At 40.5% G+C, this 22,552-nt stretch overlaps 3 protein-coding genes across 9 annotated transcripts in view; 2 read left to right on the top strand and 1 right to left on the bottom strand.

Moving 5' to 3' along the window:
- Positions 1-12,838, top strand: part of LOC142377746 (chromodomain Y-like protein 2) — a 39,413-nt gene extending 26,575 nt beyond the window's left edge. For all 3 annotated transcript variants that reach the window (XM_075462065.1, XM_075462072.1, XM_075462059.1), the window contains exons 3-7: positions 1,655-1,872; positions 6,857-7,029; positions 7,125-7,335; positions 9,630-9,773; positions 9,895-12,838. In XM_075462065.1, coding sequence (XP_075318180.1) covers positions 1,655-1,872; positions 6,857-7,029; positions 7,125-7,335; positions 9,630-9,773; positions 9,895-10,053 — 905 coding nt within the window. In that variant the 3' untranslated portion in view covers positions 10,054-12,838. The remainder of the gene's footprint in view (positions 1-1,654; positions 1,873-6,856; positions 7,030-7,124; positions 7,336-9,629; positions 9,774-9,894) is intronic.
- A 927-nt stretch (positions 12,839-13,765) lies between these two features.
- cmc2 (C-x(9)-C motif containing 2) lies at positions 13,766-16,386 on the bottom strand. 4 transcript variants are annotated; one of them, XM_075462090.1, is made up of 5 exons: positions 15,996-16,059; positions 15,523-15,590; positions 15,201-15,271; positions 15,041-15,112; positions 13,766-14,923 (listed from the first exon to the last, which is right to left on the bottom strand). In XM_075462090.1, the coding sequence occupies exons 2-5, from the start codon at positions 15,557-15,559 to the stop codon at positions 14,840-14,842; spliced, it is 264 nt and encodes an 87-aa protein (XP_075318205.1). In that variant the 5' UTR covers positions 15,560-15,590; positions 15,996-16,059; the 3' UTR covers positions 13,766-14,839. The 4 variants fall into 4 exon arrangements, with proteins under 4 accessions (XP_075318205.1, XP_075318198.1, XP_075318222.1 ...); XM_075462083.1 differs by having other exon boundaries at positions 15,782-16,052; XM_075462107.1 differs by lacking the exons at positions 15,523-15,590; positions 15,996-16,059 and adding an exon at positions 16,317-16,386 and having other exon boundaries at positions 15,201-15,317.
- An 859-nt stretch (positions 16,387-17,245) lies between these two features.
- cenpn (centromere protein N) lies at positions 17,246-22,503 on the top strand. Of its 2 annotated transcripts, none has more exons than XM_075471267.1 (10): positions 17,246-17,566; positions 17,811-17,856; positions 18,733-18,792; positions 19,167-19,240; positions 19,360-19,533; positions 19,635-19,736; positions 19,862-19,916; positions 20,071-20,183; positions 20,270-20,393; positions 20,728-22,503. In XM_075471267.1, exons 1-10 carry the CDS (start codon positions 17,396-17,398, stop codon positions 20,775-20,777), a joined length of 969 nt encoding a protein of 322 aa, XP_075327382.1. In that variant the 5' UTR covers positions 17,246-17,395; the 3' UTR covers positions 20,778-22,503. The 2 variants fall into 2 exon arrangements, with proteins under 2 accessions (XP_075327382.1, XP_075327373.1); XM_075471258.1 differs by having other exon boundaries at positions 20,653-22,503.
- The last annotated feature ends 49 nt before the right edge of the window (positions 22,504-22,552 follow it).

Below are 22,552 nucleotides of genomic sequence, written 5' to 3'. Positions count from 1 at the left end.
AAAGTCATTCTGAACAAGCTTTGCAACGTTGTGTGTTTTGTTTTGTGCAACACAGACAATGTTTCCACTTCATACAGTATCAGGATGTCATCGCTATAGATGCACGTGTATGCACGGCCTGAAGAATGCACGAGGTGTCCACATTCTCACCGCACATTCTCTCTTTATAAATACCACCTTGCATGAAGGATGAGGTTATATGCATTGTTTATGCCTCTCTCTCCCCTGGAATTATGCAGTATTCATCCAGAAGTCAAAAAAAAAAAGGTGGAGGCTCGTTATATGTAATGTCAAAGTCTCAATTTCTTTTGCTGGACTGATTTCATCATTCTGATTATTGGCTGTAAAAGCATCGCGCCACATTTTGTGTTGAGAAAACTGAGGTTTGCCTGAATCCCTTATGTTGTCGTTTACTCCCACAGCAGGTCGAGATGTTCCAAGATAAGAGACTTGCGTATTGCATAACTTTCTGTTCTTTCCTCTTTCATCCTTCCACCTGTTGAGAGTCCAGAGCCGAGTTTGTGTTTCGGGAGAAATCTTTTTTTTCTTTTCGTTTCAGCTGAATAAAATAACGTGAGAAATAAGACTGAAAAGAATGAGAATAATAATGGGACATAATATATATTTATAGATATGTATTTATGTAGATGTGTATGCGTGTATGTGTGTATATGAAAATACTAACCCTTCTGTAAATTGGGGCTTCTTTATATGAAAAGGTCAGAAAAATGACTTGCTTCTCAAATGAGATCAAAAGGAAACCCAACTGCAGGGAGTTTGAATGTTAATGCAATCAAGCTCAGATTCACTGAACCCCACAGCGGTGGCTCAAATGTAGATGTATATTAGTCTTATTCCTTATCCCAAATGCTGATTTGCCAGTAATTCTAGCAAATTATTAAAAAGGAAAAACTGAAATATTGGCATATACATGGAGGATTTACAGCTCTGCCAGGTTAGATGGCTTCTTCGGAGATGTTCAGTTTGGGTTCTTGTACAGTGGTGTCCCTCCAGTATTGTCTGGTCTGTGTTCTTAAAGAAGGTTTTGTTACACTTTTTTTTTTCCCTGAATCCCCTCACAGAGTATTTTGAGCTCAGCGAGCCTGACCCGTGGGGTCTTTCTCGGTCACCTCTTTCACAAAGGCACACAGAAAAACTTTGCTTTGCGGGAGAGGTGCTTTGAGTTTACTCGCACCTCATGCAGGCCAGACTGGGGCAGCGCATACGATTTGCATCCAGGAGGAAAAACGGCAATTCTCAGATGACCGTCCATGAGACGACACTGTCCAAACTCACATGTCCTGGTTGCACAAGTGGATGCGCACAGCATTTAAACCTCCACCTATACGACCTGCTCTTTTAGATCATTTCTCAGTTTGAAGTGAAAATGAAGTTCTGTGTTTTTTTTTCTCTTAAAATGTGCACATCCCAAAGCTACTTCATGTTTCTATTTAGATGTGGAGGCAGTTCAAGAAGATCTAGTCATTCTAGCTGCTTGATCAAAACATTTTATTTAAGACATTGCCCCACTGCCACAATGCAAAGTCTGACTAAGTTTTAACGTAACATTGCCGATGAATGTCAGTAGTTGTCAATTGTACATAATAACCTTGAAAACAATTGGACCTGTTCTGTCGTCCTTCATCTGTGTCAGGCTCTGCCCTAGCCAACGGAAAGATGCATGTGCACAGCTCGGTAAAGCGGAAGCTGGGTGAGGAGAAAGGTTACGTCTTTGACAAGCGGCTCAGGTACAACGTGCGACAGAACGAGAGCAACTGCCGGTTCCGAGACATCGTCGTCAGGAAGGAGGAGGGCTTCACGCATGTCCTGCTCTCCAGCCAAACGACGGACAACAACGCTCTTACGCCAGAGGTGAGAACAGCAATGTGCACAAGCCTTTTTTCCTTTTCCTTTGCTCTCGTCTGTTTGGCCCTTAAGTTGCTTTTTACTTTTATGAAAATGTATGGAGAGTTGCCGCTTCCAAAAACAGCTTGTTTCAGAAAAGCTGTGGTTATATGTGACAGCTGAAAGGTACGAGAGGCGTCTGTAGGAATCTAACAAGCGGCACTGCTGAAAGAGTGAGTTTCCTTAAAACCTCATCCTCACAAACAAGGTTTCTACAAGTTTAGCTATTGGGATGCAGTACATTTTAATCCAGTGCTATCTGCAGCTGCTGCACACTCACAGAGAAGAGCTTTCTATAATGGCTGGAGAAGAATTTGCATTTATTCTAACTTGACGTAACATTCCAATCAGATATATAATGTATTCCTTATACAGGTGAAAGCACCACTCCTCTTCTGTTGAGTTACAGCTCCTTAAATGTGTGGGCATGCCAGGGAATGTGTTTCTCCTCTTTAAAAGACTGCAGATATGCTTGTGTGTCAACATGCAATGACAGTTGAGGCAGTTTTCTGTTCCACTGCTGTGTTGCGCTCCCACTGCTGCTGCAGATTGACATTTTCCCCAATGCTGCCTAGTTGTAATAATGTAGTTGTCTTTCATGACATGTTCATGTAAGATTAATGAATAAAGATAAATGATATACCCAACTCCAATTCCTCGATCCTAAGAGATGTACTTTCTGAGACTGAGACACAAAACAACAAAAAGTTTTTGCTAAATATTTAATACCTTGCACTCATTAAGCAGCTTCTCACTATTTTTAGAAGCTCTTTTGATTAGGTCATATATACCAGCTGCGTCTTCTCTACGGGCATTCAGGGATGAATAATCTGAGCCGAGCTGTGTTCACTGACTCTTTAGCTGTATGCGCACGGGCTCCTCAGCAGTTTGTTGATCATCTGCCGACGTGATATCATTTAAAGTCCTGCTGTACAATCAACATTGAGCGGCAATATCCTGAATATTAAAGTTGCTCCTTGTGTGTCACAGTGATTAACTCAAAAGAACTGTGTTAACATGTAGTTTTCTACAGGCCATCCTCAGTAAACACTTTAAACTAAGAAAAAAAAAACGAATAAAAGACTTAAACGAGAGGGGGAAGATGTCCACCTGCAGTACCGGGAGTCTCGGATGTAATGGGTCTCAGCTCTGCAGCTGCATGAACTGTGTTGGTTTACTTGTTGAACACGCTTGCCTGCAGGAACGTCCCAGCCTGTGATGGAATGCTCGTGTCCACAATCCAGTCGGCAACAAGCTGGTTAAGCTAGTTACATTTTTCATAGATATACTGAGGAGTCGATTGCTTTCTCCAGCTTCATACCAGCAACGGTTTTTCATCTGTTTAAAAAAAAATAAAAAATATTAAATAATACGAGTCAAATAATAATATGAATGACAGATTCCTTCAAGGTATTTTAGCATCTTCGAGTTTGGCCAGAGATAATGGCATAGATCACAGTCCTCCACCTCTGGCTCATAACTCAAAGCAAACAGGATATCCCTCCACTCAGATGGTAGGCTGTCTCAGAGCTTGCACAGAGGGCTGTTCTAGCTTTGATACATTATTGTAGACAAGGAAGCCCGTACCTCACAGGCACTCGAGCCCTAAACTTTGTCTGCACGTGTGTGTGTGTGTGTGTGTGTGTGTGCTTTCATGTGTGACAGTAAGCCTGTAAGCTGCGGGCTTATCAAACAGCTCGGATAGTGTCTCTTGGTCTTTGAAGCTGCAGGAACAAGAGAGTCTATGGGTGTTCTTCCTGAGGGACTGCAGATGAGGAAAATCTTGGAAAAATATCGCTCTGCATTTTTTCACTACATTAAGTGCGAGTCTCCTGAGCTTTTAACTGGTAATGTTTAGTCACCTTCGTGGCCCAATGTGCTTCCACGTCTTGTCCCGTGCCCTGTTCATCACCAATATCTGAATGTAGTTGGAAACTGCTTCAACTGTGCATCCATAGGATTACATCATTGTGCTTTGATTATTCTAAGACTGTTTAAGGTAAATGTGCATTTAGTGGGATTAAAGCGTTTCTCTGTGGCCACGGGTTTAGAATGTGTAGGAGGGACGTAATGAAGTTGTGGCCACGAGCCACAAGATGGGTTGTTGCGTACTTTGCTCTATGCTGAAGAAGTTCTGTATCACATGAATACTGCCGGGCATGAAGCACTGATGCATTTTATTTTACATCAATTTGTTTGAATCTTAGGATGAGTTACAAGGATTGAGCACGGTGTCATTTCTTTAAAAAAAAAAATTTTAAGTATATTTTTGGGGGGCTTTTTAGGCCTTTAATGGACAGGACAATTGAAGCGAGACAGGAAGTAGGGGGCAAAGAGAGGGAGAATGACACCCAGGAAAGGGCCGTCCGATGCGGGACTCGAACCGGGGCTGACTGCACCAACGACTGTAGCATCTATACATGGGGCGCCTGCACAACCCACTACTCCACCAACCACAGCATTTTGCATTCTTAAATTTTGTAAAGAGATGACACCTTTCCATCTGTTTCATTGTAACCCTAACCATTTAGCATGTCCTTTTAATGTGACCTTTCATAGTGACCTGCTAATTGTAAGCAAAGCCATGAGATGAGGGGAAAGTTGTCCTTTATGCCGTTTGATCTCACGGCTCCTGCTTCAGAGAACAGGAAGGAAGGTTATGTAAGACAGACTTTTTTTTTTTTATGATCCAAATCAGTGGAATTGGGACAGTTACAGTATTTTCCTCTTTCAGTTCTGTTCTTTCAATTTGAAATGATTCTAATCAATATCCAGAAAAGTTGGGAAGTTTTCTAAAATGTTACAGATCTTGAATATTACAAAAAAAAACCTGACAAACTTCACTGTATTTTAAGCATTGAAGCAAATGAAGGTTTAGCCAGCACCCTAAAAAAAAAACAAGTTGGGAGAGATGCAAAGAAAGATGGAGGAATTTCAAGGATATACAATTAACTTCCATTGTGGAAGATTGTACAATGAGCAGATAAACTGGTGGCAGGCAAGGTTTTCAGGATTGGGTATGACAGGAGCATTCACCAAAGTCTACATTCTCCAATGTTGTAAGATGGGTCACAGCCCATTCTTCCTCACTGTTTGTTTCTTTTTTTTGTTAGTCTTATCACATTTGTTTATATTCATCATCAAGATCTCTGCTGACTGTGAGCAAATGTCACTTTGACCGCTGTCTGCCTTCTGTGTGTTTCACAGCGTGAAGCTAGCATCTGTCCATCTCTGCTTTATGTGTGTAAACAGGATTTTTAATTAATGTCACTAAAACAGCACAGTTTGTTCTCACACTCACAGATTCCATCAATACAGAGGACATTCTATTGGAGACATCTCCTATCTCTTAACCCTACCATCACACCTCTAACCTGATCCCACTTGCCTAAACTTCCCAGCTAGACGCAAATATTTAGTGGTAGGAAGATGTGACTGTATGAACAGATTTTATGTAAAACAAGTGCACACACACACACACACACACAGAAGGCCCATCCAGTTCAAACTGGTACCAGATTGTGTGCTTGGTGAGACATGGAGAATCAAGTTCAATTTGAGGTTGAATGGTTAATATGGGTCGGGGGGTGGTAATCTGATTAAAATGTGGCAACAGAGTGTGCTAATTGACTGACTGCAGGCAGTGATGTGGTATTGTGGGTGGGGGCTGGGGTTAGTATTGGTTAACTCTCCCGTCTTGTTCACATGAGACAGCATGAGGCCAAACACTTGCCTTCTTTCTGATTTTTTATTTTTTTTTATTTTTATTTATTTTTTTTTAATTAAAAAAAAAAAAAAAATTCAAACATGCCCATTTCGTTATTTCTAAGTTGAGAGATCATTTTGAACTATCTTATTTGGTTCATAGATGTGATGTACCACAACAGATGTGATGTCTGTTTGTACCACAGCACTGTGTGAACGAGTAGGTGCTGTCTGCAAAGTTAAGGCAGTCTGTCACGGAAATAAGCTGCTCAGCAAGTTGAAATGGAAACATCTCAGATATGAATATTAAAAGGCCTGAAGAAGAGTCTCCACCAGTCTCTCACTTTCTACATGGTCATTGCTGATCACTGACCATTCAGGCTTTTATCTGGAATTGAAACTCAGTTTATTAATGTCAAGCCCGCGAGGATCCAGAATCTACAGTTACTTTTTTTTTTTCTTCACTGCGTTTTCTTATCTGTGAGACAAGAATGTGATTCTCACCTGGGTCCAAGCCATCGATTTCTTTGGCGTTGGGACATTTGTGACACAGCAGCGATTTCTAGTTTGAAAACGTAATCATCCAAAGAGCACCACTAGAGGATTAACCAGTGTGTAGCATGGGAAGGACTAATGCCATCAATCTGTTTTCAAGTTGTGCACTGGTCCAAGTGAAGTGAATTCCACTCAATGAGAAAGCTGACTTTATAAGATGTGTGAAGGTGTGCGAGCAGCGCGTACTGGTCAGAAATATTACCTTCACCTGTGCTGCCAAACGCTGTCACTTCACATGACATTTAAAGACTGAACGCTGTGATCGCGCTGCAGCAGCTGGTAAAACACTTCTGTAAAAACGCAACTTTGTCCTGATTGGTTAAAGGCTTTACTGACACACATGATGACTGATGTGATTTTATACTCAAAACTATAGATCCATCATTTCATTTGTTTCTTCTCCTGAAGGAGATTTAATTTCTTTGCTCTTCTTCCTGGCAGCGCACTTTCTATCCTGTAAAAACAGTCAATTTGCTATTATGTTGCTTCATAAGAAGTTACGTCCTTGAACTTATTTGTTGCTCTAAATAAAACAGACAGAGAAACAGTGTGAGCTCTATAAAAGTGCTGCTTGGGCATTCAGACCACTCCAGACCACCGGAGTCACAAACTAGAGTAACTAATGTGGAACTCATGAAAATGTCTCAATATCATGCAATTAATGCAAGTGATGCTCTCTTTTTTTCCACAGGTCATGAAGGAAGTTTGTCGAGCTTTGGGCAACGCAGCTGCTGATGACAGTAAGTTATTACTGCTCAGCTCTGTGGGGACTATTTTCTGCAGTGGCCTGGAGCCGTCTTACCTGATAGGACGTCTATCCACTGACCGCAGAAAAGAGAGCACCCGCATCGCAGATGCTTTGCGGTAAGAGGAAATCTTTCCACCGTCGACCCCGACTCTTTTATCACGTGCCATTAGTCTCGACAGAGCCTGCAATGATCTCTCTGTGACCCCTTTAGGGACTTTGTGTTGGCATTCATCCACTTCAAGAAACCTATTGTGGCAGCAATTAACGGGCCTGCCATGGGCTTAGGGGCATCCATCCTGCCGCTGTGCGATGTGGTGTGGGCCAGTGAGAGGGCCTGGTTCCAAACGCCATGCGCAGCCCTTCACCTCACCCCCTCTGGATGCTCCTCTTACACCTTCCCACAGATCCTGGGTGTAGCTCTGGTGGGTACCAGGGTTCAGCTTAAAGCCACCTGAACACGATGGCCCAGATGTGTCAAACTTGTGCCAACACACAAAGGCAGAAACATGCATATCCATCCTTTTTGCCAGATTTATAAAACCACTCCCATTTTTAGCCATCAATTGATTAACAGTTCCCTAATTTTGTCATTTACATATCAAAACATTGTTTGCAGCACAACTTAATAGACATGATAATGAAAGCATAAACAAAATGGAATGTAAAACCAAAAGGCTCATCATTGAAGTAGAGAAAAATAGTTCTCGAATCACAAACGGAACTTAAATGACAAGATAGAAAAAGTGACAGAGACCAATTCTTTAAACTGAAATCAAAGGACCCTGCAGAGGTGAAAAAAAAAAAAAAAAAAAAAAGAAAAGGATAGATTATAGATGAGAGAAAACATCAGCTCACAGGAGAGGTCCTCCATAGCCATCTTTAAAGGGATAGTTCGCCTCTTTTGACATGAAGCTGTATGACATCCCATATTAGCAATATCATTTATGAACATTGACTTACCCCCCGCTGCGTCCTGTGAGCCGAGTTTCAGCCTCGTTTTGGCGTTGACGAAGGTAGTCCGGCTAGTTTGCTAGGGTCCCGAAAATAAAGCGTCTTGCTTCTCAAAACAATATGCGTTCAAAAGAGTAATACATTTGCATCACAAAATCGTTGTCCAGGAAAAAGTCAGACCTCACAATCGCTTGGCGCTATTTCTCTCTACCTGTGTATCACTACGGGCTATGTAAACCGTGCAGACCGAAGTGCAGACCCAGCAGTCCGCTTCTTCCGAGCAGTACACACCGTAACAGGTGCGGCTATCGCTAGGTGGCTAAATGCATTGATATGAAGGGAGGCCAAAATAGCGCCAAGCGATTGTGAGGTCTGATTTTTTTCTGGAGGGACAATTTTGTGATGCAAATGTATTAATCTTTTGAACGCATATTGTTTTGAGAAGCAAGACGCTTTATTTTCGGGACCCTAGCAAACTAGCCGGACTACCTTCGACAACGCCAAAACTCAGCTGGAACTCGGCTCACAGGACGCAGCGGGGGGTAAGTCAATGTTCATAAATGATATTGCTAATATGGGATGTCATACAGCTTCATGTCAAAAGAGGCGAACTATCCCTTTAAGCACAATCATCACAGATGGCTGCACTTATTTATAGCTAAACATAACAATGAGAACATTAAGAAATGGCATTTAAAAATTTTTTTTAAGAAACTGCCATACTGAGCAAGCTCCATGAATTTGTCTTTTCTCTTGATTTGGTAAATAGCGTGGCCCCCTTTTCTATTTTTTTCCACACAGCAGCGTTACAATAGGCGCATTCCCACTGTAGGAACCTTTTGCAGTTCCTATAACCTTTTTCCCACATTTGGACATAACCATTTTAGCTCCTTCTCCAAGGCTGGGTCTTTTCTGGGTTCTATAAGAACACACATATGACGTAGGTGTTTGGTGGTTAGTAGCTACGTCCCTTGTCAGATTTCCGCTTCTTCATGTTCCTAATCTGCTCAACGCAAACAGTAGAACAACGGCTCAAATGTTTACTCATATGACACGGACACAACCGGCGCATGTTTAATATGTTAAACGTTAAACACGTCGTCTCCTTTGTCTGCGGCGCTCTCTTTCCTTCCTTCATGAAACAAAAAAGTATCGCCTGCGCTCAATCCTGACTCTCTGTGTGCTCTTCCAGCTGCGATGTTGATGCCCGATGTGATCGTCCACGATTAATATTACCGTCATGCAGACCATGAACACAATAGCTTCTTGGTGGTGTTTTTTTCTTCTCTCCTTACTTTTTGCGGGTTTTGTTTTGTTTTGTTTTGTTTTGTTTTGTTTTGTTTTGTTTTGTTTTGTTTTGTTTTGTTTTGTTTTGTTTTGTTTTGCGAATGCAAAATGAAACAGTTCCCCTGGGGAAGGGTAGTCCATAGAACGGAATTCGATGTGGACCGTTCTTAGAACTGTGTTCTTAGAACTTTATTATCTAAGTGCCTTGAGATGACATTTGTTGTATTTGGCGCTATATAAATAAAAATTAATTGAATTGAATTGAACTGCTCTGCCCGAATACGGCTATTGCTCTAAAAACACACGGTCTGAAAAATGCACACAGTCTTCCTTTATAAGCACCAATTTCTGTTCAGGAAAAGATGCTTGTATGCATTGTTTTCGTGTGTACTCGTCCTTTATTCTGCATCTGTGTTTCCCCAAAGCAAACATTGAGGTTTGCTTGACGAACTGAAACGCGTTTTTCTTTTCGCTGCAGGCGAATGAGATGCTGTTCTGTGGAAGGAAACTCACAGCACAAGAAGCCTGCAGTAGAGGTCTGGTGTCACAGGTCTTCTGGCCCACCACTTTCAACCAAGAGGTGATGCTGCGTGTGAGGGAGATGGCATCGTGCAATGCAGTGGTAGGTCCTAAAGGACACGACCAAGCAACAGGCAAAGCTGTCACTTGAGTATAACCTAATAAGCCTTTTCACCTGTGTGTGTGTGTGTGTGTGTGTGTGTGTGTGTGTGTGTGTTCAAAAGGTTTTAGAAGAGTCAAAATGCTTGATGAGGAGCATCCTCATGCCAGTCCTGGAGGAAGTGAATGAGAAAGAGTGCCAGATGCTGAAGCAGCTGTGGTGTTCAACCAAAGGGCTGGAGGCACTCTTCAGTTACCTGCAGAATAAGACCCATGAAAAGTAACCACCCACACCCAGGAAGTTGAAGCTGGTCCATGTGTGTTGGAGGCCGCCTGTAGGAGAACATCCAGTGCGAGAAAGCTGTGATCTCAAACTGCGCTGTGTTTTCAACCATCAACCACGAGGATTTTCCGTAGTTCTGCTTTCTTACGTCTCTTAAGAACAGAATAAATTCCTCCACGATCGTCTTTTTTTCTTTTCTTTTCTTTTTTTTTTAAACAGGTTTTTATCGGTCTCTCGCTGTCCAGGTGGACATTTTGAGTACTTCAGCAGTCGGACAGCAAAGGGCCACATGTGCATTGCTTCATCAGAATGTATGAATTCATAGTATGCCTGATTGCACATGATGAAGTGATAATATATTAATATATGTTATGTATATTTATTTCAAGTGTGTTTAAAAAAAAAAAAAAAAAGTTGCTCTCTGTACATTAGCTACATTTACAGGATTTTCTTTTCGTGGCTTAATGTCTTGAATTGAAGTGCAAACCAAAGTTTTGCATGAGGACACTGTTGCTTGCTCATGCACAGTCCCACCCCTCTATGGTGCAAAGAAAACCTCCCAGAGATGCTCCGACACGTCGGTTCATCAGATTCAGAGACTGCTCGGAGCAGCTTTTGGGGTTATTGGAAAAAACGATGAAACGACCTGGAAAATTAAAACAAAACCGACGCTTTTTTTTTTTTTTTTTTTTTTCAGCTCGCCATTCATCCCTCTGACTGCAAAAGTCTTTATTCAACAGAAGGGAGTTTTCTTGTGACCTTATCATAGGTATGATCACCATCAAAATGTTCCATTTTAACTCCAGATTAAAGCTGTCTGAGGATTCTGCTGGAACGACTACAACGCAGTGCTCAAATGTCGACATTCTTCTGTCGGAGCGAAGCAGGCAAGGGCTCAGCTTCTCTTTAATCTGTGCCAGTGAAATTTAACATTTGATATTTGACATTGAGGATAGGCAGACTCGTTTTCATTTAAATACAGCAAGAACTGTTTGAGAATCAGGAAATTGGTGAACACTAGAAGCCCAGTCTGGGGCAGGCTTTATAAATACATAATTAGATAAACCTTCAGAGCATATCACACAGGAAGTATAGCAGTACTTTAACCCACTTTGAGCCACACATACAGTCGTAGCCTTACATGCAGTGCTGTGATGGTCTGTATGAAGTAACATGGCTTCCTTTTAGCAGTGCAGTTGGTTGTTCTGTGAAACTTGTGGATGTTAACCTGGTGATCTCGTCGCCGTTCCCTGATGCCTTTTCAGGGGCACGTGAAAAAACGAGATGATGGTAGCGTCATCATCATCAAATGTCTATGAACAACATTGTGGAAATGAAACATTCGTGCCACTGGAGTCAACCTTCTCCTCGTCCGCATGTGATGACTCAAGAATATAAGAAATGTTATATTTTGCTATGTGTATTATATTTAGGGATCTATTTTGTTTTACTGAGATGTAAATGTGTGCAGATCTGTGTATACATAAAAAAAGAGAAAAAAAAAAAAGTTGTTTTGTAAGGTTTGACAGTGAAGAGTTCTCTATAGAAATACATCTGTGTATAGTGTAGACTGCTTTCTGTAACTAACCGCATGTATTATAATGTAAAAAGGTGTTGCCTGTCTGAATACGTTGTATTTCAGGGTGGGTTTTGTACCGGCATTGTAAGAATTGTCAGAACTGTCGCCGTTTATTTTTGTATTTATTTAGATAAGCGTTTGAATGTGCGGTGCCACCAAAATTCCTTTGCTCCAGGGGAACACTCTTCACACTCTTTCTGAATTATAACCCCAGAAACAACATTATAATCACTTTTGTAATTTGACCGTTTTTCCCTTTAATATCTTCAAATGTTTTTCCATGTAAATCATAAGAAGCACGTCAAAGAATTTAATATATATTGTGTTTTACTGAGCTTTATGAACATTTTGAAATGTACCAGACAGCTGTTGCACCGTTATGATGCTCAGTGATTTTCAGTCGTCGGTTTCATTTGTGGTCAAAGACGGGTGAAAAGGGTTGATGGTTTAATGAATTAAGCTTTTTTTGGGACATTTTCTCAATGTGAAACTAAATAACAAACACAGATATAATTTTATCCCAACTTTCAAATCACCATAGAACTGCGATTCTGCTTGCAAAATCTAAATTGTCATGTTGTCCGGTTAGAGAGCAAAAGTGTTGCGACATATCTTGATGACAATCGGTTTTGGGGACTTTTTTTTTTCCTTCTGCATTCTTTCAAACTGTATGGCTCATCTGACTGTAAATAACTGCTAATATCCTCAGTTCCTGCTTTGCAAGAGAGCCCAGCAATGAAGTGAGTAGGATGTTTATGATGCGACTACTGTACAGCATCAATGAATGCAATTCGCTCAGGTCTGCTGAGTGCGAGTCACACTGATCCTCCAAGACGGGGGAGCTTTATGTATTTATTCATTTATTTATTTTGTTGTATGAAATATATCACCTAAGGTAGGGAAAAAAAGCATTTCTTCTGAACTGTTTTTCTTCCCATTTCCGAATGTCTCCGAAGTGATTGATGAAACAACTTCAAGTATATCAAATATATAACTTTAAAAAAAAAATAAAATCAACTTTTTTGTTGCTCCATTATTTATTATAAATGACTAAACTGGTCATTCATCTTTTTAACCACCATCACCATTTCTCACGCTTTTCTTTTCTACATTCCCTAAAAATCCCACTTGGGGTTCCTCAACATTGGAATATCTGTTGAAGAACAATCCGTGTGTTATTATGGTAAATAAACCAAAATCTGCTTTCTCTTCATGTTTTTGAATTGCATTATCCGAGGCCCAAAGTGGGCAATGCTTCTAGTTATTGTTCTATGGCAGTTGTCCTTTGGTTCATTGGTGTGTTACTGCCACCTTGTGCTCTGGAGTTTGGGTTAATTAAAACACCCTTAGCTTTCCTGAAAACCTCATACTGCTCCTGAGAGCCAACAGTAACCTGAACTGTAATCAAAGCATTCTCCCTGAGGTTGCTTCTCATCATGTTTCCCGAGTGCTGTCCTTCCTACATCTCGGCACCACGACATACGTTGCCTCACACAAACCCGTCAGAGGTTTTTCTGACAGTGTTCGGTATTTTAAGTGCACACAGCCACCCAACTCTCGTCTCCCATCTTTTAACATTAATTGGAATTTAATAATGCACATTTTCCCCCAAAATTTCACACCAAAACCTCACATTTGCTGACACTAATGTGCATTTCTGTTTTTTCTTTCTCAAAAAAAAACAAAAAACTGTTCTCACTCATCCATCCTCTCATTCCCGTACAGGTGCTGACCGTTTTTTTTTTTTTTCCCTCCAGTTTTCACTTTTAACAGCGTAAGTCTACATCCGACCGCACGCTGTTCCCTGAATCTGCCACCAGTTAAACCACAGTAAAGCTAATCCTAATAAGAACACTCCTCAAACACAGCATCACCGGCCTGACTGGTGTTATCCCTCTGATACCGCCCACTCTTCCAGCACTCATTGTCTCCTGCATATTAGTCCATGAAGTTGCCAGCAGTATTTCTTCATTCTCTGGCTGTCCGGAGATGTTTATAAACATATAACCACCGTTCTCAGTGCCAGAGTAACTAGGTTTTTGTCTATAGTGGCCTAATAATATCCAAAGCGTACCTAACCTTAAGATTTAGCAGCCCTTCGCTCATTTTTATGTAGTTTTAACTGAAAGAATAATTCACAAAAAACTTTTTTTAATAACAATAATATTACACAAAAACAGTATGAATATTCATATTTGTTTTTTCTGATGATCCCCACACCTGTTGGACATACAAAGCAAAACAAGGATTCTGCAATTAAGTGATACTTTAATTTAAAACAATTCATCTTGAATCAATGTGATTCCCCATTCCAACAAACTCTCAAACAATTACTATATTCACGGGTGTATGCCGATTCTGAGAAACCCATTCCTGTTTTCATGAGCAGTTTTTCAGAGGTACCAGAAGATTCCTGAGGGATCCTGTGAACAGACACTGTGCTGGATGAAAGGCTTCTGCCTACAGCTACAATGACCTCTGATGGGGAGCAGCGGTTTGCTGCTAACAGAATGGGAAAATAACTGACCATAGCCAAGAAGAGCTTTAAATCTGAAGAACGAGAAGCAGCTGTTTTCATGTTCACCTACAAAAGTTTCGTTAACACTGCGAGTTTTAAAAAGTTCAAAACGTGACCCGGAAAGTAGAGAAGCAAGGTTGGAATTGCTGGTATGCGTTCCAAACATTTGAGTAAACTTCTCGCTATTTTTTTTTCTTCTTTCTATTATCAAAAGAATCCTGACAGTAAGTGCGCTGAGAGAGCAAATACCTCTGCTAAGGCACATAGTCCACCTTTAAATGATAGGCAGGTCTTCAACCAAACCCATCAAAACAAATCCGATCCATCTCGACGTGCCAAGAGTGTCTTTTTTGCCAGCTCTCCACTGAGCGTTAGAAAACCCGAAGAGCCAACAATGAGCACTGAAAACATTCCTAAACAAAGCTCAGCTGACCCCCATGGCAGAGGTAATATGCAGCGATGTATAGTAATAATGTAGCCGTGTACACTCATACATGGTTCTCAGACCTTTAAATGCTAAAACAAAGCACACTACAAATTTACAGAGAGACTTAGTTGCACCTTCTCCTCTGTCTTGACATAAAAGCAACAGGGGAGGCCTTTTAAACAATCTCACGCTGAACCTAAAGTCACAAAATTTGACAGCGTTTAACTTGCAGAGCCAGTGATGATGCTACAGTAACACGTTCTTCAGAATTGCTCCTTTGGTCCCTCTTTCAGCTTCTTCTTCATCTCCTGAGCGTGCTGCTTGCTGCGCTCCCGTTTGTCCAGTCTCTATCAAACGACAGGGACCCAAAGGAAGCATTGATTAAAAAAAAACAATCAGACGTAAATGATATGATAACTTGTTAAATCTATTTCACAAAAAGGCAGAAAAGGTAAGCGACAGACCTCTTTCTTGAGGCACTGACGCATGGCACGGTCCACTTCATTGCACTTGCCAAAGAACTTCTGGAAATTGTGCTGATGGGAGACATGAGAGACGATAAGGTTTAGCTGTTCGTGCATTTGTGGAGCTCATGGCAACAAAGGAACATGGAGGGCAACGTACCTGCATGTGGCACTGTCTCAGAAGGGTTATTAGCTCATTACACTCATCTGTGTGCAGGTGAGGCGACAGGTCGGAGTGCATTATGAGTTAAGGGCTTATAAAATCACTGCAGCTGTACTGAAAAACCACAAAAAACAAAAGCACTGAGAGTTCATTTTACATTTATAAAATACCCACAAATAGTTAGACCTCCTCAACACATGGTGACGTTGCATCTTGCTGATTGATGCTCTATAAAAGCATGAGAGAATCCTTCTACTAGTGATTTCAGCACCACTTTGTGTACAGTACATGTCAACATTGTTCGATGTCTAAAGGATACTAACGCCTCCCCATCCCTCTCCTTGCTGCTCTGTCATTGTGATGCTGGAGTTTCCAATGGACACTTACCTGCAGACACAGAACAGAGGACTTTACAACACTGTAACAAAGGCATTATCGTAGCACTGTTTCCCACCTACATTCCCTGTGAGGCTTCATGTAAACCAACAGGGGCTGGAATAAGGTCCGTTTACACGACATAGAACTTTTGTTTTACATACTGATATAAGCTCTTTAATGACAGAAAAAAATTATATTACCAGTGAAAAAGCTGTGTCATCAGAGAGGTTTTCCAACACACCGCGGAGAAATGTCTCGTTAGCAAACTGTTAGGCCTCAACTTACTTAAAGCAGAATCAATAATTCCTCGCAACCAGCAACAAAGCACTTCCCCCCCGTACTATAGGTTGCTCTAATGCCTCGTTAGATTTTACTTAACCTTCTAGTTGTATCACCAACACCAGTGTAACCTACACGAGCATAAGGATCCTGGAGGACATGCTGCTTATTAGAACGCTTGCATAAGTGCTAGCGGCGGTGAATTGAGTGACAAAAGGAAAGAGCGAATCGGCGTGCGCGTTTTTATTTAATCAACCAATAATGTGCGTTCTTTTGATAAGAGGCGGGACTTGTAGTAGCGGAAGTTTACAGGAAATACAAGAAGATTCCTCCTCAGGTGTATCCTTCTTCGTCCGCTTGTTCGTTTCTTTCCCTGTTTTTCCCCCCAGTTTTTTTCTTGACTGTTGCGTAGTTATTAATGCAGTTGTGATATATACTGTACATGTCCTTGCTTACCTTCTTAAGATGCACATAAGCAATGATGGCTCTGTGATCACCATTTCATGTGTCCCTTCCGTACTACGAGGGGGCGGGGTTCCTAACTGCTGTGTTAAATAAGAGACAGTTTCATTATAATTGTCATCAACACTTTTTCTAAATTAAAAAAGAAAAGAAAAATTATCATTTAATTAGTCTGAATTCCATTCATATCTACCACAGTTGGGTCCAAAAATGGCACTTAGACCAGAACAGAACTTTTTAGGAAGACGTTTTCAAACTCGCCCTCAGTGACTATCAGAACTAGTTTGTAAAATGTAAGAAAACAAAAAAAGAGAATTGTATGACCTTGAACCTGTCAAGGGACAAACATTCACCCTATGTAGGAACTGCTCTTAATAGCTGCTGTGTAAAGCACACCAGGATGTACCTTAGAAAGCGTTTCAAGTCGTCTCCCACAGAGAAGATTTAAGAACGTACATAAACATCTTTTTGCTTTATTTCTGTGTGCATCTCTCTACTCACATATAAGCCTATTGCCAAGGTTTGGTTTGGGGAGACAATTTGGATACACTAACATCACTTATTAAAACAGTTTTTTTTCCAAATTAAACAAAAACATAGAATGTTTAAAATCTTCTTAACTGTTTTGTGTTATTAAACCATTTTTGTGATCAATTTAGCAAAGATTTGTAACCGTTACATCACATGGATTGTAGATGGGTGTGCTATAATAGATGGAATGTAATATATAGGTTAATTTAGAATTTATATTGTAATTGTAATTCTTGTTTGTAAGTTAGACCTTTAGAGAAAGTACTAAATAAATTGTTGTGCTGAAAACAGGTCTGAAAGATGTTTTTTCAAAACATATGTAATGCTACTCCAGTACGGCAGAGGGCGCTGAAAAGATGGCGGAAATATTTCTGTTAATATCTGATTGGTTGATTCGTCCCCACTTTAATAGGCGGTTTGTTTGGAATTGCTTGTCTGTGCCGCTGTCTTCCTACAAGCAGGAAGAAAAGGCAACTGATAGGGTAAACTCAAATACTCTTGTTCAGTTCAGCGGCTGGATTTGGATTACTTTATGCGGAAGAATGGATGACTCCACGAAACTGTTGTTGCAACGTCTCATAAGACGAATACCAACTCAAATGCTAAAAGCAACGTTGGAAAAGTGGGGCCGTCTGTCGGCAGCACAGCGTCAATCCATGGATTTTACTCAGTCAAAATGGGCCTTAACAGAAACACTGTTAACCGTTTGCGAGGTGTGTGGTGCTTTTTTTTTCTTCTGTTAGACGATATATAGTGTCATCATTTATGATTCAAACACAGTTTTCTACCATGAGGCAGCCTGGTTGTACGGCATTTACAGGTCTTTTGTTGGAAGTGGGACTGTCTGTAATGTCCACTCGCTGTTAGCCGTTGTATTTAAAACTGAAAATTAGATGGCGTTGCTGTTGGTATTCTGTCTTTTAACATCAGATGTTTCTTGTTTTCTTTTCGTTACAGGAAAATGAATTGACCATGAAACACATCACTGAACTCGAGATGATATGTAAGTTTATTAAAAGTTTGTGACCCGCCGCTTCTTTTGGTTCGATATAACGTAAAAAAAAAACAAAAAAAAAACAATATGCTGACGGTTTTCCACGATTCTTTGAACACGCAGTAGACAGAGCTTCAAGCTTCTTTGCTAGTCGTAATAGTCTTGTTATTGGCTTCCATTATTTAGCTCACTCCAATCAAAAACAGCTGATCCCACACGTCTACAGCTTATTACAAGTCATTGTTAAATCCAAGGAGTATCGGGCTGCAATCTGGCTGCAAGGGAAACTAAATTGTTTATTCTGGTGTCTATCCATGTACTTTATTTCTCAAACGTGGGTCTTTGTTCGTAGCTGCATTGGCTTTTGTTTTTCCTCATTCCTCTTCTGTGTTTTCATGGTGGAAATGAAAATGGAAGCGAAAGAAACCAGAGTGTTTGGACTGAGACTCCTTTGTTGACGTACAGTATGGCTGCACACTGGGCTGCTTCGAAAACTGAGAAACGCCCTCAGTGCAGTGCATGTCATTTGTCAACATGCAGAAAATTGAAATAAAAGAGGATATTCGGAAGTAAAAAATGACTTGTGTTGGCAAGAATGCAAATGCAAGGCCGAAAAATAAGTGTCTCTGTTAAGGTAATCTACTGTATATGTGTCCCTGTGAACAGTGTTGGTTTCTCTGGAAAGAGACCGAGTTGGATGGCACTTCACTTAGACGGGCACTCGCCAACTCACCGAACCTTTTACCAAAGCAAACCTTTGATAAACAGGGGTGTTTTGGCCCATAGTTTTTACCATGGGATGAGGAAAAAATAGAACTGTTAAGGCACAGGGATAGGACACAAAAGTACAACCCTTCTCATGTTGCTTTGGTTTCATTGTTTCAGATGTCATTGAGAATCCAAACCAGGGGATGTGGTACACCTTCCAGCTCATGGACCCTGAGGGTATGTTAGAGCAAGAGTGTACTTCTTGTACCATTAAGGGCTGGAAAAGTGCAGCTTTTTTTTTTGTTTTAAATCAAAGGATGCAGCTTCTGCTGGAAGCAGGTTCTTCTTTAATGAGTCAAATAACCTGATAGAATACAGGTTAAAACTGCTCATTCTAACAGCTCAATTGCATTATTGCGCTGAATTGCTCGTGTCTTGTACGTGATTCCACAGTCTTTTCTTGTCTTGTATGTCAAAGTCTTGGCTCGATTATGAAATGGCCATCAAGGTGGGTTTAAGAGGTTAACTGAAGTACTGAAATATCTGCAGATTTTTTTCCATGAGAATCAATCTGTGTGTTTTAAGTCCGTGTATACATTTCTGCTTTCTAGATGACGCTCACAGTGTGGAGTTGACACAGTTCAAAGAGCAATTTAAATCCCACCTCGGTGAGCTCATAAGAAACGTAAGCCTGACACCTGTTCTGTTTATGTACTGAAGCATCTGCACCTTCGAAAGGAATTGTAAGCGCTTCTGTGTTAGCCATGCAACAATAAGCTGCTTCCCCCTTACGCTCCATTATAGGTGTCGGTCAAAATAAAGAAGCACACGGATGAAGCTGTGTGGATTAGAATCGCATGGGGAGACGGCTTCTCTCGGCCCAACCACCTGAAACCAACTTATGTTGTTCACTATCTTCAGACCCCCTATGTCTTTGTGAGCAGCCTCAAATCGAAGCTGAAGCCTCTGCTATCCCAGGTGAGAAACGAGTCGTGTGTGTGTGTGTGTGTGTGTGTGTGTGTGTGTGTGTGTGTGTGTGTGTGTATCCGTATCCTCTAAGAGATTAGTGTTTGTTGCAGGCCTTAACTCTTTCCACAAGACATCAAGCAATTAAGGATGCTAACCTCAGTGGGCGGAAGCTTACTGCCATCAGAGAACTGCTGATGAGGCAATATCAACAAGTAAGCCTCTTGTGACTGTTGTGGAACGTTCTACCGGTTCAAGTTAGATTTCTGCCCTCCTTTTATTTAAACTTCTCCTTTGTTTTATTTCTTTGTGTTTTTTTTTGTTTTTTTTTTGTCCTCAGGTGTTTCCCACAAAGTATCCCAGCCCTCTTGCAGAGAACAATCAAACTGTATCACGTAAGCTCTGTAAACTATTTGGTAGTTTATAATCTTTTTTTTATTTAAATCTATGATGTCATGTTCTCTTGATAATTGTATCTCGCTTAAATCTGTATTCCTGGTACAGTTCTGTATTATAAATTTGTGCACTTGGCTTCGTTTCCGTGCACAGACCACCAGCAGGTAGAAAAAGAACAAGCCGAGGCTGCTGCAAACAGACATCAGATGGCAGGGGAAGCGTTCGGTGACGGTGCGTTACCTCAGCTACAGTCTGCCGTGTACAAGGTACACTGACTAGATGGAAGAAAGCTGCTAACAGTCACTCAGTCCTGTAGTCATCTGAATTATGTCTGATCTGTATCTTTCTTCAGCTGGAAACAAGATTCAGAGACCCCACCAATAAGACTATGACGGAGAGGGGAGAGCCGTTCAGATGTGTCGTTAAATTTTCAAGCACCAATCTCCTGGAGTCGTTCAGACACTGTGCATCCTCAGGTATCAATAATTCATCAGCCACGTCCATGAAGGATGCGGTTTATACTTTAAGAAGAAATTGTGTTAATTTAGTCCCTAAATGTTTCTTTCTACTGGCAGCTCCATAAATGCCCACAAGGGGGCACACAATCACGCTAGGAAGTGGCAACATAATATCCCTAATGTACTATTCATTGACACCATTGTTTCTGATTACAACTCTTTAACAGTCAGTTCAACTTATTTAAGTATTTTTTTTTTTTTTTTCTTTATTTTGCAGGAATTGCCTCGACCCCCGTCACACCCCTGCTCTCATCTATTCCCCTAAAAGGGCGAAATTACTTTGTCATTACAGATAATGCACCTGGTCCGTCCTCACAAATGAGCCAAACAATGCAGAACTGACCGACCTATGACTAAAGGGCTCCCTGTGGTGCCCGTTCTTACTTCCACCAGCCTCATTCCAGCAATGATTTGTGATTACCTTTCTATCATTGGACTCTTTGTTGATTATGCTTCTGTATAGCTATTAGTTTTAGAAGCCATTGATGCTTGCTTCTTACAGTTGCCCACAGATGTAATGGAGTTGATGGTTGGCAATAATGTGTAAATATGAACATGGAAGGATTTTAAATATTCTCGATAGTTTGTGTGTTTTTATATGCTTCAAAGTGGGTTTTTTTCCTTCTTTTTATTTTTTTTTTTCAACCCAACACGTAAGTTCATCGTACCATAAATGAACTGCATTTGTCATCAATTTGACTAAACTTTGTTGACAAACCGTGTGTTGTAATGTCTGATAATGACATGTTCACTGGAGATGAACATGCCCCTCGGAAGTCGACACCTTCAATGTATGCACTTTGTTTCAACATTTTCAAACTGTCTGCAAACATCTAAAGGATATATTTAAATGTTTTACAACTGTTATGAATAATGATCACAATAAGCCAGAACATACATTTACTGTCAGCATTGTTAGGGACTGTTCTTCTGTCCATGTTAGAAATCGCAAGCTCCCCTTTTTAACACAACTACCCATATCAGCTGGAGGATCAAATTCCAGAGTTCATGCAAAGTGTCAAACCAAATCTTTTAACATTCAGTCGGTTATTTTTCAGGCTGCAGCACTCTGAGGGAGACAAAGGAAGGTGTCTTTGTTCCCTTTAGCCTTTCATAGCTAATCTAGTAGCCGTGGCTGTCTATTCCCTGCGTGAAATGCAGATTGTATGAAATAGTTCACAATATTGATTTGAATATTTTAACAACCGTCATGATATATAATGAGTGTTGTCGTTTCAGATGGACAAGCTACGTAACACTAAAGTTTTGCCAAATTTTCTGTGCTGTAATTTCTTATATATTGGCCACTAAAGAGCAGTGGAATTTTCTATGTAATGAGCTGATATTGACTTGTGTTGTCAGCAAGTACAATGTTTTGTTTCCAACTGAACTAACTTTGCAATGTAACATGAGGCCGAGATGAGGACCCACAGGCAGAGGAATATTACCAAAAACAAAACGGTACCATGCACAATTTTGACCTTGTCCCAAAGATTATCTGAGAAAGTTGGTATTTCAGTGACTTTCTGGATGGGATGAAGCAAATCTTCACACCCGAGGACAAAATAATCATAAGTCTTTCATTACTGCTGCTACTGTGGTGTAATGAAATCACATTCATATTTTTACGTGTTTCTGAATCTGTCTTGCAGATTGTTCTACAAAGTAGCACAATCTCTCATAAGAAGCTGTCATAAAGAAGAAAAAAATTATACATTTCAAGAAATTCAATTTATTAACTTCTAGTGCGTATTTTCATAAGGAAATCTATACAATTACATTGGCAGAATTAGCAATAATTTTAGTGACGTACGTTGATCCTGTAAATAACTTCATAGTGTATAATCTGTATGTTTTTATCATAAATGTAGCAGTGCTTAGCCTCTAAACATCACCTCACTTAGACGTACTTCACAAGTTTAAAGTGTAGCTGGACATTTTACCCGAGTGTGATTTTTATGCGACCATGTGTCGACAGCTAACATTTTATCATTTGAATACATTATCACGATTGTATTTTGCTTGTAACTAAGTAACCCTCGTCTTGTAAATGTATACTAAAATAAAAAAAACAACCTACGTAAAGCTGCGAGACTTTATTTTGATAAGCGGAAGTA

The sequence above is a fragment of the Odontesthes bonariensis genome, chromosome 1 (genome assembly GCF_027942865.1).
Source record: "Odontesthes bonariensis isolate fOdoBon6 chromosome 1, fOdoBon6.hap1, whole genome shotgun sequence".
NCBI classification, from domain to species: domain Eukaryota; kingdom Metazoa; phylum Chordata; class Actinopteri; order Atheriniformes; family Atherinopsidae; genus Odontesthes; species Odontesthes bonariensis.
This window is presented reverse-complemented; position numbering and strand designations above follow the sequence as displayed.